The sequence below is a fragment of the Lipotes vexillifer genome, unplaced genomic scaffold (genome assembly GCF_000442215.2).
Source record: "Lipotes vexillifer unplaced genomic scaffold, Lipotes_vexillifer_v1.1 scaffold1383, whole genome shotgun sequence".
NCBI classification, from domain to species: domain Eukaryota; kingdom Metazoa; phylum Chordata; class Mammalia; order Artiodactyla; family Lipotidae; genus Lipotes; species Lipotes vexillifer.
This window is the reverse complement of record NW_006797683.1, coordinates 312,205-330,862: the sequence shown is the minus strand read 5'-3', so window position 1 is coordinate 330,862 and position 18,658 is coordinate 312,205. Positions and strand designations below refer to the sequence as shown.

Below are 18,658 nucleotides of genomic sequence, written 5' to 3'. Positions count from 1 at the left end.
GACTAACCGAATGAGCTGAGCTAAACCTTGGGATAAGTGGATTGATGCAGACCTGGAAGGGGCCTGCTACATATGCCTTATCCTTGTCTTTAGCCTGGTCCCGTTTCCATATTTTTATGAATATCTTTTATAATAGTAATATAAGGATAATGTAATATAGTCATTAGGAATACACATTTGAAGTTAGACTCTGGGTTTGAATACTGCTTTAACCACTTAAGATCTCTGAGACTTTGGACACGTTACTTCACTTACATACTTCATTTTTCTCTTCTGTAAAATGGGAATAATAATGGTACCTATTTCTAAGTATTGTTTTAAAGACTGAATGAGCTGGTGGATGTGAATACTAAGAAGAGTACCCGGTTCATTGTACGACTTACCATCATTGTCATCATCACCCTCTTTATAATCATCCCCATCATAGGAAATGTATAAAATCTAGAAAAGTCTCAAGAAACTGGTCACATATGGTCCTGTCATCTAGAGATACTCTGTTAAAGTTTTATTGTTATTTCCTTCTCATGTGTATTCATAAGCATATAAATATGTATCATGCACATATATACATACGCATATGTGTACTCAGAGACCCACATCTGTGTGTATAAACAAAATTGCATAGTATGATCTATACTGTTTTATAAGTTGACGTATTTACTTTCCACTCTATTAAGGGCATTTATAGGATATACCCAGCTTCTTTTAACCATTTCCTTATGTTAGAAATGTATGTTGTTTCCAGTAATTTGTTTTTTTAAACAAGGCTGTGATAAATACAGTTTAAGTATTTATGTCTCTGATTGTTTCTTTAGTAGATTTTTCTCAAAAGAAAATGGAAGATAGTTTTAAAGGCTCTTCATAGATGCTTCTAAATTGACCTTCAAAACATTTGACTGATTTATACTTCCACTACCCCCTCATCAATGTCAAAGTATTGTCTTAAGGAATACTTTTCCAATTTGTGACATCAAATAGATTTTTCATTCTTGTTTTGAATGAATTTGTAAATACTTATTTAATTTCTTGTTGTTTTTCAAAAATGTTTAAAGGGATATAGAGAAAATGTGGTTTCCACTCTTACCCTCTTTCTCCCTCTTCCCACCCTGCTCTTCAGGTGTGTCTTTGAGCTTTTTGTCTGCCTTTCCAGGATTCATTATGCACACATACACTCCTACTCCCCACCCGACTCCCACCCCTTGCTGTGCACATTGTCTTGTTCCATTTCACCAAAAGAGCTGTCCTCTCTTTCAGAACATAGATGGTGTCATCCTTTTAAACTATTTGTTTATTTATATTTTTTATATTTTTATACAATTTTTAAGGGTTCCTTTCCATTTACATTTATTACAGAATACTGGCTATATTCCCCATGTTGTATTGTACAAATACATCCTTGAGCCATTCTTTTTTTTTTTTTTTTTTTTTTGCGGTACGCAGGCCTCTCACTGTTGTGGCCTCTCCCGTTACGGAGCACAGGCTCCGGACGCGCAGGCTCAGCGGCCATGGCTCACGGCCCCAGCCGCTCCGTGGCATGTGGGATCCTCCTGGACCAGGGCACGAACCCGTGTCCCCTGCATCGACAGGCGGACTGTCAACCACTGCGCCACCAGGGAAGCCCCCTTGAGCCATTCTTAACACGCAATAGTTTGTTAAACTTTTTAAATGAAAAGTTTTAAATACACAGAGGAGTAGAAAGAATAGTATGATTAACACCCATATGTCCTAGATTAAAACACTGTTAATATTTTATCATATTTACCTTGTCTAGATTTTGCTGAACCATTTTTAAGTAAATTATCAGCATTATGATGCATCACTCCTAAATTCTTGAGTATTCATCTCCAACATATAAGCCCGTTCTCAATACTGTTATCATACCTAACAAAATTCAGAGTTTCCTAATGTCATGTAATCCCTGGTTAATATTCACATTTCTCCAATTGTCCATGTCCTCAAATTGTCTTTCATAGCTGGGTTGTTTTTTTTTTTCCCACATCAGGACTCAACCAAGGTTCACACATTGCATTTAGTTGTCATGTCACTTAAGGCACTTAGAAAAAAAAAAATTTAATTTTATTTTTGGCTGTGTTGGGTCTTCGTTGCTGCGCGCAGGCTTTCTCTAGTTGTGGCAAGCCGGGGCTGCTCTTCGTTGTGGTGCGCGGGCTTCTCATTGCGGTGGCTTCTCTTGTTGCAGAGCATGGGCTCTAGGCATGCAGGCTTCAGTAGTTGTGGCTTGCGGGCTCTAGAGCGCAGGCTCAGTAGTTGTGGTGCACCAACTTAGTAGTTCCACGGCATGTGGGATCTTCCTGGACCAGGGCTCGAACCTCTGTTCCCTGCATTGGCAGGCAGATTCTTAACCACTGTACCACCAGGGAAGCCCCACTTAAGTCACTTTTAATCTAAAATATTCTTCTTCAGTTTATTTATTTTTTTCTTTTCAATGACAGTGACCTGAGGAAATGACTGGGCCAGTGGTCTTTTAGGGTGGCCCGTGTTCTGGATTTGTTTGGTAGTTTCTTCTCAACGTTGCTTAACTTGTGTCTTTATTCCCTGAATTTTCTATACATCAGAAGTTAAATCTAAAGTCTTAATTAGATTCAGGTTAAACATTTTGAATACTTCGTAGGTATTTGCATACTTCGTAAGTGGTAGATGATGTCAAGGAGGCACATAATTCTGGATTGTCTTATTATTACTGTTACTAAATGGCAATGACCAGATCTTGCTCTTGCAAAGTTAGGTCTTTCCCACTGCAACTATCAAGTAATATGTGGAGTGATGATTTTGTATCGTATAAATATCCAGTTCCCCACCAGTGTTTCACCTCATGGTTTAAGCGTGCATTGATGATCCTTGCCTGAAGCAGTTATTCTATTGGTGCTTGCAATATAATTGTTATTACTATAACAATGAACATCTCTTAGCTTTGTAGGCTGTTTGCATTTCTTATTTTGTGAATTGCCTATTTGCATCTTTGCTAATCTTTTTCTGTTGAAGTGACTATCCTTTTAATGATTTGTGACAGTTTTCTTTTAGTATGTTAAGAGTATTTTCCTTTTACTTCTTAATATGTCACTAAGACTATACATGAGACATTAAGTATATCATAGCAGCATGAATTTTGGTAGGTTCCAGTAGATGCTAACTGAGATCTGCTTTCTTCTATGCTTTGTTTTAGAGGTTTTCATATCTAATTTCAACTAATTATGTGAGATAGGCATCATTATTTAGGTCTTGTTTTTCAGATGAAGAAACTGAACTTAAGAAAGTTTAAGCACTTTACTCAGGTTACCTAGTGAATAAATGGTGACATAAGGATAAATGTAAAGATGGGACAAAATAACTAACTCTTAAGTGAAGGATGGAAGGAAGAGGAGGCTTAATAGCAGCATGTGCAAAAAGTAAATATGGGTGTTAGCTGAGGATAAATTCAAGGACATCAATAATGTAATGTAGTTACCATAAGAGCTACTGTCATCCTGGGCTTCATAGAAGTACAGTATCTAGAATAAAGGAAATGACAGTTCATCTTGTTCTTTGCTTGTCAGGCTGTAACTGAAATTTCATATTTTACTCCGAGCACTGTGCTTCAAGAGGGAGTGAGAAAAACTAGAACATATTTAGAGGGGAGCTTCCTTGTTGCATGAGAAATGATTGTAGACTATTGTCCTGTGAAGTAAGTAATTAGGACCTACGTGATAATTGTCCTAAAGAGCTGCCATGTGGAGGAAGGAAAAGACATTATCTGTGTGGTCTCATGTCGAAGATCTGGGACCAGTGAGGAAAAGTTACAGGGAGAAAGATTTTAACTCAAGAAGTAAAAGATATGATAGCTGGTATGAGAATATTTTGGAGGTGATGAATTAGAGGAATTGGAAGACAATATCCTATAATGACTTGGCAGTGATAGCATAGGAGAGATTTAAGAATAGGGTAGGTGCTTGGATCAAAAGACAATCAATTAGGACTTCCCTCATGGCACAGTGGTTAAGAATCCGCCTGCTAATGCAGGGGACACGGGTTCGAGCCCTGGTCCGGGAAGATCCCACATGCCGCAGAGCAACTAAGCCCGTGCGGCACAACTACTGAGCCCGCGTGCCACAACTACTGAAGCCGTGCGCCTAGAGCCCGTGCTCCGCAACAAGAGAAGCCACCGCAGTGAGAAGCCCGTGCACTGCAACGAAGAGTAGCTCCCGCTTGCCACATCTAGAGAAAGCCCGCACGCAGCAACGAAGACCCAACGCAGCCAAAAAAAAAAAAAAAAAAAAAAAAAAGACAAAGACAATCAATTTAATAGGAAATTTCAATACAGCATCATAAGAGTTGATGTTAAGGATACTTATTGTATCCTGAAGGGCTATAGGAAGGACATTTAACTCACACGGCCTTGTAATAGGAATTGTAGTCAGGGAAGTCTTCATAGCGTTGTTACTGAATTAGTGAATTGAATTAGTGAATTAATGAGTTAAGGAATTGAGTCTTTAAGTAAGAGTTAGCCAAGTGAAGAAAGGTGGAGTCCTGTCTTACTTATTTAACATTACAAAATCTAGGTTTCTCTTTACTATAACTCTGTAAGAAGACAGAATTGAATTTTGGTATAGTTCTATGTTTTTCTGTGTAAAATCATTTATAAAATTATATCACATTTAAAAACAACTTTATTAGTTAGACTTTTTTGAGCCCTAGGCAGGTAGTGAAGAGAGATTATTACGTGTCAGCATCCACACCCCCTGGTACCCTACTAATTTGCATCTTTGCATCCACTTACCTCTTCTCTGCCATATTTAAAGAGAGCTACTTTGATCTCTGTTTCTTTCACACACTTTTTCTGTTGAGATTCCCTTTAGCTAAACAGCAATAAACTCCCTGCCTATATACAAAAATATATATAATTTTTCTTTTGTATCTACACTGGATGCATTGTAGTTTGCATTATTTATCTTTCCAGGAATGCTTTGTGTGGAAAGCTTCAATGTGAGAATGTACAAGAAATGCCTGTATTTGGAATTGTGCCTGCTATTATTCAGACTCCTGGGAGAGGCACCAAATGTTGGGGTGTGGATTTCCAGCTTGGGTCAGATGTTCCCGATCCTGGCATGGTGAATGAAGGCACCAGATGTGGCGTTGGAAAGGTAATCATAATGTTTTCTAAAACAAAGTAAAATTTTAAAAATTAAAAAAATCATTATATAAAGCTAGTGGTTCTTTTCTGGGTATAAAAGAAATCTCTGTTTATTGTAGAGATTTGGGAAAATAGAAAGCTACCAAGAATAAAAATAAGAACAGCTATACCTCCTGATGATTTATAACCATATAATGCTTTCTTTTTTTAAAAAATTTTTTATTGCAGTATAGTTGATTTACAATGCTGTGTTAGTTTCATATAATGCTTTTTTTAACTTCAGAAATGATCAGTTTTCATCATGGTCACTGGATCTGCTTAGATTAGAGTATTCATTATCTGCATCTCATTGGATAATTTCCACAACTTCATTAAAGAAACTTCTGCATCCATTAAAAAAAAAAAGAACAATTATAATTCTATTATCCCGATTTCTTCATTGGGGTCATATATTATAACCTGTGTTTTCTATGTTGTAATGTACTGGGCATATCCCCGCCTCCCCATCAATGTGCTGTAATTTATTAGCCAGGCTGCTATTACTGGGATTTCCAGGATTTTGTGTGAGTGTGTGTGTGTGTGTCTGTGTGTGTGTGTGTGTATGCGTGTATGTGTGCATGCATCTGTGTCTTTGTACTAGAAATGTCATAGCGCTTGTCCTGCCCATGCATCCTGCTACCCTGGCCACAGCTGTTTGGATCCAGTGTGAGCCAAGAGTTAGCTGCTGACTTACTACCAGCGGTCCCGGATGAGAGGAGCTAGGCCTAATTCCTTTTTTGGGGGGGAATATATAAGTAAAGAAAAGTAGTTAAGAGTAGCGCTGAAACTACGAATTCTTTGAGAGATAGCACGATGTAGGAGGAGGGCTAGAAGGGTTATGGTGAGCTTCAGCTATATGCACAGGAGACGGAGGGAGCAGGATGGTTGAACAAGTTGAAGAAAACGACTCATGGGAGAAAAGAGGAGGGGAGAGCGAACACAATCAATCGATCATGGGACACATGAAAAAGACAGAGGGACCCTCAAGTTACCTCAGTTTCTACCAGGTTTTCAGTTCCAATTCTGTTGCCCCTCACTTCTTACCAAAAAGACCCTGGTATTCTTGTGCCTGCTGCAGTTACTATAAACAATGCTGAGGTAAATGGCTTTCTAAAAAATTTCACAAAATCCTGATTATTTTCTGAGGTTAAATTACTATAAGGGGGTGTGTACTTTTAAGGTTTTAGATACAGTTTTGCCAAATTTCTCTTTAGAAAAGTATTTATTAGTTTATCTTCCAAGCAGTTTTCAATAATACATGTTTTAACTCTATATCCTAGTCAGGATTAGGTGCTGTTGTTTTTAAACTTTCATTTGGTAATTTTCTTTTTACTCTTTCTCGATTATTAGTGATGTTGAATTTTTTTGTCTCCATATATTTATTCCTTCTTTTGTGATTTGCTTGTCGATGTTATATGTTCATTGAAAAATTGATGTGTTTTTCTTATTGATTTTAAAGAACTTTAACTTATGTCATATAAGATGTAATACGTGTAATATATTTGCCCAGTTATTTCTTGCCTCTTCCTTTTGTTTTTAGTATTTTTTTGCCGTTTACATTTTTATGTAAACACATCTATTATTCCTTTCCTTTATGGTTTCCAACTTTACTTACATGTTTTACAAGACTTTCTTAGTGTAGTATCAGAGCATTATTTTCTAGTAGATTTTTAATTTTTTTAAATACTTAACTCTTTAATCCAGGGGAGTATGGAGTGCATAGTATGACGTTGGCATTCTTCTTTTTTTCCTTTTTCATTTTATTCATTCAGAGATGATGACTATATGCTGATTTCTAATGTTACTTATTTTCAGAATGGTTTGTTATTTGCCATCACCTCAATTATAATCTCTCTTTTAATTTGAAATCTTATTTAAATTACTTATTAAATTTTCACATATACTTGGGCTTGATTTCTGCTTTTTCTCTTAATGTCCACTGATTGGTCTGATACTCATGTGTCAGTATTGCCTTCTTTTAGTTTTTGTCAGTTTTATAATATATTTTTATTATCTGGTCATACAAATGCCCCCTCATTCTTTTTTCATAGTTTTCTTGGCTATTAATATTCATTTATTATTCCAGATGAACTTGAGATCATTTTGTCAAGGTGCAAAAAAAAGTTTTTAAATAAAAGCGCTTTGGAATTTTGGTTGGGATCAAATCAAACTTATAAATTTGTAATGGGGAAAAGTGACATCTTTACATTATTCAGTCTTCCCATAGAAGAACATGGTATGTCTCTCGATTTTTTGGGGGGTCTTATTTTAAAGATTTAATTATAAAGGTCCTTTTTATTTTTTGTTAGTTTTATTCCTAGGTATTTTATATTTTTATTGTTATTGTGAATAGCCTCTTATTATGTTTTCTAATTTGTTATGTTACATTTTCTAATTGGTGTTTATTGATAAGAGAAACTGTTTTGTTTATATTTTTACTGCCTATTATTGATATTCAGAAAAATATATTCACTTGTATATATTTATTTTGTTACCAGCCATATACTTAGTGTCACATATTTTTATTGTTGATTGTATTAAAATTTTCTAGGTAAACAATCATCTGTAAATGATAGAAAGTTGATTTCCTTTCTGATACTTACAATTTGGATTTATTTTCTTGTGTAATTGCAATGATAGAGCTTTCAGGATAATTTTAAATAATAATGATAATAGTGTACTTCTTTGTCTTCTCCCTAACTTGACTGGGAATGCATCTAGCCTTCCAAGGTTATATATGATTTTGGCTATTGGCTTGGGGTAGGTAGTATTTTTCATTTAACGGAGAATTGTTTTAGTTGTGATTAATAAGAATAAAAGAACAAATAGATTAAAAATTTTATAAGTAGTTTTTTCAACAGCTATTTTAATAATCACTACGTATTTTCCTTTGACTTATTAATGTGCTGGGTTATATTGATAAATTCCTCAACATTAAATTGTCTTTACATTCCGGGAGCAAACACTGGTAATGTAGATTTATTCCTGGATTCTGTGTGCTGGTGAATATACTTTTATATTCCTGAAGCTGTATACTTAGGCTTTTTTAATTTATGAAATTTTACTCTGTGGATTATAGTCAGTACTCTTAAATCTCACAAAAACTCAGCTAAAACTGAATTAAAGCATAGCAGGAAATTTACTGATTCAAACCACAGAATCAAATAAAGAGCTTTGGAACCCAGAATCTGAGATAATGTCCCTGTAGTTCTTTTCCTGTATCTTTCATTTCTTCTTCTCCCTTGTTGATCCCCTCTCCACCCACCCCCGCCAAGCCCAGCTTTATTGAGATACAGTCAATATGTAGCATTGTGTAAGTTTAAGGTACACAATGTGATGATTTGATACACATATATATTGTGAAATAATTACTGCAATAAGGTTAGTTAACACATCTGTCACCTCACATAAATAGAACTTTTTTTTGTGGTGAGAACATTTAAGATTTATTCTCTTATTACCAACTTTCAAGTATATAATACAGTATTGTTCACTGTAATCACCATGCTGAATATTAGATCCTCAGGACTTGTTCATCTTATAACTGGAAGTTTGTACCCTTTGACCGGTGACTCCCCATTTCTCCCCTTCCCTGGCCCCTGGCAACCACCCTTCCACTCTCTGTTTCTGAGTTCAGCTTTTTAAAAGATTCCACATATAAGTGAGATCATATGGTATTTTTCTTTCTCTATCAGACTTATTTCTCTTAGTCTGAATGCCCTGAAGCTCCATCCATGTTGTTGCAAATGGCAGGATTGGTTGTTCGGGAATGTGTTGTTTAATTTCCATATTTTTGTGAATTTTTCAGTTTTCTTTCTGTTACTGATTTCTAATTATACCACTGTGGTCAAGATAGAGACCAGATGGGATTTCAGTCTTCTTAAGTCTTGCTCTGTGGCTCAGCATATATGATTTATCTTGTGGAATGGATACATACAGAATACCAAATATGTATTCTGCTGCTGTTGCATGGAATGTTCTGTCTATGTCTTTTGGTCCATTTTGGTCTGTAGTGTTCTTCAGGTCTGTTTCCTTATTACATTTCTGTCTGGATCATCCATCCAATATTGAAACTGAAGTCCCCTATACTATTATTGTATTGTTGTCTATTTCTTCCTTTAGTTCTGTTATTATTTGCATTAAATATTAGATGCTCCAATGTAGGGTGTATATATACTTATAATTGTTATATCCTCTTGATGAATTGGCCCCTTTATCACTATGCAATGACCTTCTTTGTCTCTTGTGATTGATTTTGACTGAAAGTCTATTATATGTGATTTAAGTGTAGCTACTTCTGCTCTCTTTTGGTTACCATTTGCATAGAATATCTTTTTCCATCTCTTTACTTTCAACCTATGTATGTCCTTAAAGCTAAAGTGAGTCTCTTGTTGGCAACATATTGTTAGATCTTGATTTTTTAATCCATTCAACCACTTTCTGTCTTTTGATATGGGAATTTAGTTCATTTATGTTTAAAGTATTTAATTATTGATAGGTAAAGACCTACTGCCTGTCAGTTTGTTAAGTGTTTGTTGACTGTTTTTTAGTTCTTCTGCCCCTCTCTGTCTTCTTTTGTGATTTATTTTTTTTGTAGTGCATGTTTTAATTCCTTTCTCTTTATCTTTTGTGTTTAAGTTTTTTCCCTTTGTGGTTACCATGAGGCTTACATAAAATATTTTATAGCTATAACAGTCTATTTTAAGCTGATAACAACTTACCTTCAATTGTATACACAGCTCTACACTTTTACTTCTCCTTTCCTTGTATTTTATGCTATTGATGTCATACTTTACATCTTTTTATATTGTGCATCCATTAACAAATTATTGTACCTATAGTTATTTTTTTCATCATTTTTTCTTCCATTTTTATTGAGATATAATTGACGTACAGCACTGTATATGTTTAGGGTGTACAGCATAATGGTTTGACTTACATACATCATGAAATGATTATCACAGTAAGTTTAGTGAACGTCCATCATCTCATATAGATACAAAATGAAAGAAATACTTTCTTCTTGTGGTGAGAACTCTTAGGGTTTACTCTTGTGACAACTTTCATATGTAACACACAGCAGTGTTCATTACGTTAATCGTGTTGTACATTCATCCCTAGTACTTACTTATCTTATAACTAGAATTTCTACCTTTTGACCCCCTTCATCCAGTTCTCTCTCCCCCGAACCCCACCTCTGGTAACCACAAATCTGATCTCTTTTTCTATGAGTTTGTCTGTTTGTGTTTTGAAGTATAGTTGACCTACAAAACTATGTTAGTTCCTAGCGCACAACAGGGTGATGCAATATTTTCAACTGTTATGAAATTATCAGCATGATAACTCTGGTTACCAACTGTCACCATACAAAGATATTATGTTATTATTGACTATATTCCCCTTGCTGTACATTTCATCCCCATGCCTCATTTGGAGTTTGTGTCTCTTAATTTCCCTCACGTATTTCACTCATTCCCCCACCTTCTTCCCCTCTGGCAACCACCTATTTGTTCTCTTTATCAGTGACTCTGTTTCTACTTTGTTATGTTTGTTCATTTGTTTTGGTTTTTAGATGCCACATATAAGTAAAATCATATGGTATTTGTCTTTCTCTGTCTGAGTTATTCCACTTCGCATAATACCCTCTGGGTCCATCCGCGTTGTTGAAACATTCTTATTATGGCTGAGTAATATTTCATTGTATGCATGTGTATGCGTGCGTGTGTGTGCATACAAACGTAGGGGTGCATATATCCTTTTAAATTAGTGTTTTTGTTTTATTTGTAAAACTACCCAGAAGTGAAACTTCTGGGTCATATAATAGTTCTATTTTTAATTTTTTGAGGGACCTCCATATTGTTTTCCATAGCAGCTGCACCAATTTATATTCTCACCAACAGTGCACAGGAGTTCTTTTTCTCCACATCCTTGGCAACACTTGTCATTTATTGTCTTTTTGATAATAGCTATTCTGACAGGTGTGAGGTAATATCTCATTGTGGTTTTGATTTGCCCGTTTCCCTGATGATTAGTGATGTTGAGCATCTTTTTATGTGATGCCTGCTGGCCATCTGAATGTCTTCTTTGGAAAAATGTCTGTTCGGATTCTCTTCTCATTTTTAAATCAGGTGGTTTGTTTTTTGGATGTTGTTATATGAGTTTTGTGTGTGTGTGTGTGTGTGTGTGTGTGTGTGTGTGTGTGTATTTTGGATAATTTACCCCTTATCAGATATATCATTTGCAGATATCTCTCCCATTCTGTAGATGACCTTTTCATTTTGTTGATAGTTTCCTTTGCTATGCAAAAGCTTTTTAGTTTGCTGTAGTTCCATTTGTTTTCCTTCCCTGAGGAGACATATCCAAAACAATATTATACCTTTAGTTATTTTTGATCTTTTTTAAACTTTTATACTCGAGATAAAGTGATTTACACACCATCATTCCAGTATTAGAATATTCTGATTTTGACTATATATTTACCTTTACCAATGAGTTTTATAGTTTTTTATGTTTTCATATTGTTACTTAATGTCCTTTCATTTCAACGTGAAGAAGTCTCTTTATCATTTCTTGTAAGGCAGGTCTAGTGGTGATGAAATCCTCTAGCTTTGTTTGTCTGGGAATGTCTTTAACTTTGCATTTCAGAAGGACAGGTTAGTACTCGTGGTTGGCAATTTTTTTCACTCAGTACATTGAGTATATCATCTCACTCTCTCTTGGCTTGCAAGGTTTCTTTAGAAAAATCCACTGATAGCCATACTGGGCTGCTGGTGGATTTCCCTAATATGTGATGAGTCATTTTTCTCTTGCTTCTTTTAACTTTTCACATTTTGATTATTGATTATAATGTGTCTCAGAGCAATCTTCTTTGGGTTGACCTTGTTTGGGGTCCTGTGAGCTTCCTGTACCTGAATGTCCATATTCTCCCAAGGTTTCAGTAGTTTTCTATTAATTCTTTTTTTTTTTTTTTTTAATTTCTGGCTGCATTGGGTCTTCGTTTCTGTGTGCAGGCTTTCTCTAGTTGTGGCGAGTGGGGGCTACTCTTCATTGCAGTGTGCGGGCTTCTCATTGTGGTGGCTTGCTGTGGAGCATGGGCTCTAGGAATGCAGGCTTCAGTAGTTGTGGTGAGTGGGCTCAGTAGTTGTGGCTCACAGGCTCTAGAGTGAAAGCTCAGTAGTTGTGGCACATGGGCTTAGTTACTTCGCGGCATGTGGGATCTTCCCGGACCAGGGATCGAACCTGCATCCCCTGCATTGGCAGGCGGACTCTTAATCCCTGCACCACCAAGAAGTCCCTGCTATTAATTCTTTAAATTTTCTTTCTGCCCCTTTCTTCCTTCTCTTTCTGGGGCTCCCATGATGCAAATGTTTGTTTCCTTGATGGTGTCCGGTAATTCACATTGGCTTTCTTCACTGGTTTTTATTCTTTTTTTCTTTTTGTTTCTCTAATGGGCTAATTTCAAGTGATCTGTCTTTGAGTTCACTGATTCTTTCTCCTGGGTGATTAAGTTGGTTGTTGAAGGTCTCTGCTGAATTTTTCATTTCTGTCATTGTATTCTTCTGTAGGGTTTCTATTTCTTTAGTAAACTTCTCATTATGTTCATTCATCGTTTTCCTGATTTTGCTGGGTTGGCTACCTGTGTTCTCTCACATTTCATTCAGTTCCTTAATGATGATTATTTTGAGTTCTTTATCAGGCAAACTATAGATCTTCATTCTTTGGGGTCATTTATTGGAACTTTATTAGTTTCTTTTGGTGTTGTCATATTTGCTTGATTCTTCCATGTTGCCTTGCATTGGTGTCTGTGCATTTGAAGGAGCACCAGTCTTTACAGACTGGTTTCAGCTGGTAAACACCTCCTGTATGTTCTGTGTACTGATGGGATTACCTCTGGGATCTCAGTCTGCCTGGTTTGGAGCTGGTTACAAAGCTGTTTCTGGATGTGCAACAGGGCCTGCAGTTGGTGAACTTTTTATCACGGACTTTGTAGGGCATGGGTGCTGACTGGTCCCTGGGTGGATTGAACTTCCTCCTTTTTCAGGAGGTGGCCCCAGGACAGGGGTCTGCCTCAGGGTCCACAGTTGGGTCCTTAAACAGCAGGCCTATTACCAGTTGCATAGACAGGTGGGGCTCTCATCAGGTACCTAAGAGGGCTGCTGTCTGTTCATTAATTGGGTCCCTGGATGGGCAGGACTACCCCTGGACTGTGACTGAGATTGTCTGGAATGAAATCCCAGAGCTGTTTCAGATTCCACAGCCAAAACTGAAGTCTGTAGGCCTAGTTCTTGAGGCGTGGATGTGCATGTCCCCAGCCAGGTCCTTGGACGTGCTGGGCTGCTTCCTGACTGTGGCTTGAGGGTCTGGAGCTGAACGTAGCACCAGTTCAGAATCTCATGAGGCACAGACATGAGTATCTCCTTTCTAGTGTCTCTTCATATAAGGGCACTAATCCCATTGGACCAGGGCTTCACCATCATGACCTCAACAAATCTTAATTACACATCTTCAGATACCATCACATGTGGATTAGGGCCTCAACATATGAATTTTGAGGGGAACACAATCATTGAGTCTGTAACAGACAGCCACTAGAATGGACTTTAGTTAATTGAAGTTGGATAATCATTCCTGCCTCATTGCCCGCGTAGCTTTTGCTGTTGAGTCGTGCATTGTACTCGGTGTGCTAAAGTCTGGTTTACCTCAACATTGGTACATTTCAGTTGTTTTGAGTTGCTTATTCTCGGTTTGGGCATAAGGAAGAAATATTGGTCAGGGTTCTCCAGAGAAACAGAACCAAAAGTGTGTGTGTGTGTGTGTGTGTGTGTGTGTGTGTGTGTGTGTGTATAAGTCTTTTTATGAGGAATTAGCTTACACAATTATGGAAGATAAGAAATCCCAAGACCTCAGTGGGCAAGTTGGAGACCCAGAAGAGCTGATGGTGTAGTTCCAGTTCAAAGGCTAGCGGATTTGAGTCCCAGAAAGAGTTATGATTCGGTTTGAGTCCAGAGGCAGGAAAAAACCAATGTCCCACCTAGAGGGCAGGCAGGTAGGAGAAATTCTCTCTTATTTGGAGGAGGGTCAGCCTTTTCATTTTATTCAGGCCATTAACTGATTGGACGAGACCAACATATGGACAATCTGCTTTACTCATTTGATCAACGTATGTGTTAAGCACATCCAAAAACATCCCACAGAAACATCTAGAATAATATTAGATCAAATATCTAGGCACTCTGTGGCCCAGTCAAGTTGATACATGAAATTAACCATCATAGGTCCACACCTTGTCAGCTTGGTGTCCATATGCATCTCCTTAAACCATACATAATCTCCAAGACAAAAACAACCTTCAAAACAGTCTTGAAGACAATAGCACAGTCATAATTCTGCCTAACAGGGTAGAACTGTATACAACCATTGTATCCTGCTTACAACCGAAAATGCACTAAATCCTACTTCGAAGAGGAGATAAAATCTTTGGCCATTGTTTACTTCTCTTAATATCCTGTAACTTAAATCCTGTGATGTAAAGTTAACAATACTTAAAGTCAATACATTGTGAGTTACCTAAGGGACTAAGGGAAAGAAGAAAAAGATATTTGATACACATATACACACAAGCATATCATAACAAAATAAGGAGGAAATACTCATGATAATTATAGTTTTTGTTTTTGTAATATAGTTATAGCTGCTATTTTTAACTACCTTCTTCCCTACTAATTCTGTATTCTCTTTGCCTTCAGCAAGGACCTCAGGTGATTATGGTTCTTTACTTGGCAGGATGCCCTAAACCTTCATTCCTGAAGGTTCTGGGCTATTAGTAGTCCTGCCAGGGTTGGGTTGTTGTAGTTTTCTATTGGTCTTTATCACAGGGTATGATAATACTAAGAAATGCCCTAAGGGATCTCCTGTATTCCAGACATACTCTTCCTTACTACCATTGTGGAGTAGCAGTCCAATTTCCCCTTGGGAGTCAGGATCAGTCACCTCAGCCTACAGTAACTCCCTTCTTTGTTTATTCAGAGGCATGAACTAACTGGAAATCTTAACTTCCAGTTCAGTGGCGTCACTGTTGTGTCTCCTGATGGAAGCATTTCTCCCTCTAGAGCTAAGACTTCTAGGCCAACAGAGCATAAGGTCCTGGGAGCAGTAAGCAAACATTTTGCTAGTGAGTCACAAGGAGAAATAGTAAGTGGTGCCACTGCACTTCCACCCCTTCATTCCTGGACCCATGGATCCTGGCGCCCTCTGTCTCGTATAGGTGGACACATAAAAGTAATCATCACAGTCAGTTATTACAAGTTATGAAGTTCAGAGTGAAAATGTGAATTGGAAAAAAAATCTGTAAAAGATGGTGGATTGTAATATTCATTTATCCTGTTCGCCTTGCCAATATCTCTCAAAATATAAAGGAACAAATTAGGGAATAGATTCCAAAGTGTGAAGTATATGAGATTTCATCAGTAGATAAAAACTTCAACACGTTTTGAAACTGAAAGAGGAGAGAAAGTATTGATAGTTTGACTGAGTAGTGGGACCTACAACTTACAGTGCAGACTGATAGGGTGTGAACAAAGAGCCTGTATCTTAGTCTGGCAGAACCCTGAACAGATTGGTGATTTGGAAACAGTGGTTATAGCTGAGAGGGGTTGGTGGAGGGAGGCATGGTATTGAAAATGGACTTAAATTTATTCTACCAATGTAGAGGCTAGCTCTTCTGTCTGTCTGCTTCTCCTATCTTGTCAACAAAGCATCAGCAACCAGTTGCCTGTTCCCCTGGGAACAGATTGGAGATGAGAAGATAAGATTTTTGATATTATTTGGTCATCCTCCGAGGAGATGTCTGTCTCCCTGTCCTAACCCTGGTATACTGTTCTCCTTCATGCATGTATAACTGAACTATAGATGGATTGTTATATAAACTTGGACAATTCTGTGAGGAAGCTGAACAAAAAGACTGAAACAGAAAAATGAGAGAGAAGATAAAAGCCTGTAAGGATCAACTAAAGATTTTAAAATGCAACTAATTTAAATCTCTAATTTAGAGAAAGAAAACAGAGAAGCGAACTTGTGTCAGAGTACTTGTGAAGAATAGCTTCCAGAGACAAACTCCCGGCCCCCCCAAAACAAACAAAGGTCACATATAAAGGGATGAGATTGAGAATTGAAATCTGGAAACCAAGGGAGCAACACATTCATGTTTCCTAAAGATTCTCAACCTAGAATTCTATACACAGCCAAAGCAGCAATGAAGTGAGAGGGCACAATAAAAACATTTTAAACAATGTATCTTTTCAAATTTTCTTTTCAGAAAATTTATCTTTATTTATCCTGTCTTAGGAAATCATCTAACACAATGTTCCAACAAATGAGGAAGTAAACCAAAAAGAGAATTGTAGTCTAGGACACAGAAGAACGTCAAAGAGAAATTCTAAAATAGCAGCTATGTACCAGGCCAGGAGAGTAATCAATATAGATTGGAGCAAGTGGACCCTGCAGGGAGGTTTCTAGAGAAAGAGGGAACTTGAAAGAGGAAAGGACATGAGAACTTTCTTTTTTTTTCGGTGAAGAGATTGAATACTGATATGACAAAGGCCAGTTGTATAAGAAGAAAGACAAGTATTAGCTGTAGTAAAAACAAAATCTATATAAGAAGGAAAATACACTCTTAGTAACTCGCTTTGAAATCAACAGTGTTTTGTCCTAATTGTTGGCAAGGGATATTTATTCCCTTCTTCATTGTTTCCTTGTAGAGAAACTTCCATGAGAATAACATTCCCAGGCTTTTAAGTGACTGGGAGGTGAGGAGAGGCTGGGAGAGTAGCACATAAGACTCTCAGAGGTTAGTAAAGGAATGCAGATCCTACTGTGAGGTGGACTCCATCGAGAAGCCCACCCATGAGCAGCTGGGGATGCTTTGCCTGCAGATCCCCCCAAGTGGCCAACAGGCACCTCCAGCTTGCTGCATGCCTTACCCAGACACCCTTCACCCTGTGGCCAGCACTCTACATGCCCTCCCAACAGTGGTGCAAGAGTGAGCTTTTGCAGACAGCTAGTGAGCATGTGCAGAGGGCCAGCTAGAATCTGCTGGCCAGAGAGGGAATGCAGATTTGAGCTCCAGCTTTGGAGAGGGTTGTCAGCACTTGGCTTGGTATGTTGCAGGATTGAGAGAAGAGAATAGGCTTAAGAATTCTTCCCTAAGAGGGAGCAAGAAGTATGGAGCAGGCATGTCCTAGAGCATCTGAGAAAGCCTCAGAATCCCTAGCAGGACTGAAAGAAGGTATTTCCCTCATAAAGGTAGTTAGTAAAGCCTGGAGGAGTTGACTGCTACTTCAGATGTGAAGATAGTAATGCAGAACTTCCAGGAACGTGAAAAGTCAAGGAAAGATGACAACACCAAAGGATCACAGTAATCTTCCAGTAACCGATCCCAAAGACATGATGATCTGTAATGTACCAGTAAAGAATTCAAATGGCTGTTTGAAGGATGCTCAATGAACACAGAAAAGACAATTTAATGAGATCAGGAAAGCAATACACGAAAAAATGACAAGTTTAACAAAGAGATAGAAATCATAAAAAAAGAACCAAACAAATTCTGGAGCTGAAGAATATAATGGATGAAATGAAAAAAAAAATAATAGAGAGCATCAACCTTAGAATGCATGAAGCAGAAGAAAGAATCTGTGAGCTGGAAGATAGGAACTTTGAAATGATCCATTCAGAGGAAAAGAATAACAAAAGAATGAAAAAGCGTGAAGGAAGCTGATGTGATCTGTGGCATAACATCAAAAGAAGCAATTTGCGAATTATTGAGTTCCAGAGGAAACTAGGGAGAAGGGGGCAGAAAGCTCATTTAATGAAATGATGGCTGAGAACTTCTCAAAGCTGAGGAGAGAATTGGATATCCAAGTTCGTGAAGCAAATGGGTCATCAAACAAGCACAACTGAGAGATCTTCTTCAAGACACATTATAATAAATCTGTCAAAAATTAAAGAAAAAGAATTAAAGAAAATGCAGCAAGAAAACGGAAACTTGGAACTTACAAAGGAAACTGCACAAGGCTATCAATGGATTTCTCAGCAGAAATCTTACAGGCCATATTCATATTCATATGCATTTATTCTGCTAAGTCCATATTCATATCTTTCTGTTTTTCTGTTGGGCTATCTTTGTTATTGTTTTTACAGGCTCCTCATATATAAAGAATATTAACTGATAGTTATGTCTGTTGTAAATATTTTTTTACAGTTTGTCATTTGTTTTGCCATAAAAAATTAAAATATCATGGAATCATTTCAATTTTGTCTCTTAAAAAGAATGTCTGTATATTTGCATGAATTAGTTTCATAATTAGTCATGATATTGGAAGACAGGTTTTGTCTTGTCAACAAAGTATCCTTTTATTCTTATTTTGGAAAGAATTTTAAAAATTAACATGAGTGTCAAATGTTATCAAATGCTTTTTTTTTTTTTTTTTTTTTTTTTTT

The 18,658-nt window shown here is 37.2% G+C and overlaps 1 protein-coding gene across 1 annotated transcript in view; it reads left to right on the top strand.

Annotated features, from left to right (window-relative positions):
* The window catches only part of ADAM9 (ADAM metallopeptidase domain 9), a 103,931-nt gene that overhangs the window by 65,593 nt on the left and 19,680 nt on the right, over positions 1 to 18,658 (top strand). Inside the window, exon 16 of the mRNA XM_007469771.1 lies at positions 4,952 to 5,135. Within this exon, the coding sequence (XP_007469833.1) occupies positions 4,952 to 5,135 (184 nt within the window). The remainder of the gene's footprint in view (positions 1 to 4,951; positions 5,136 to 18,658) is intronic.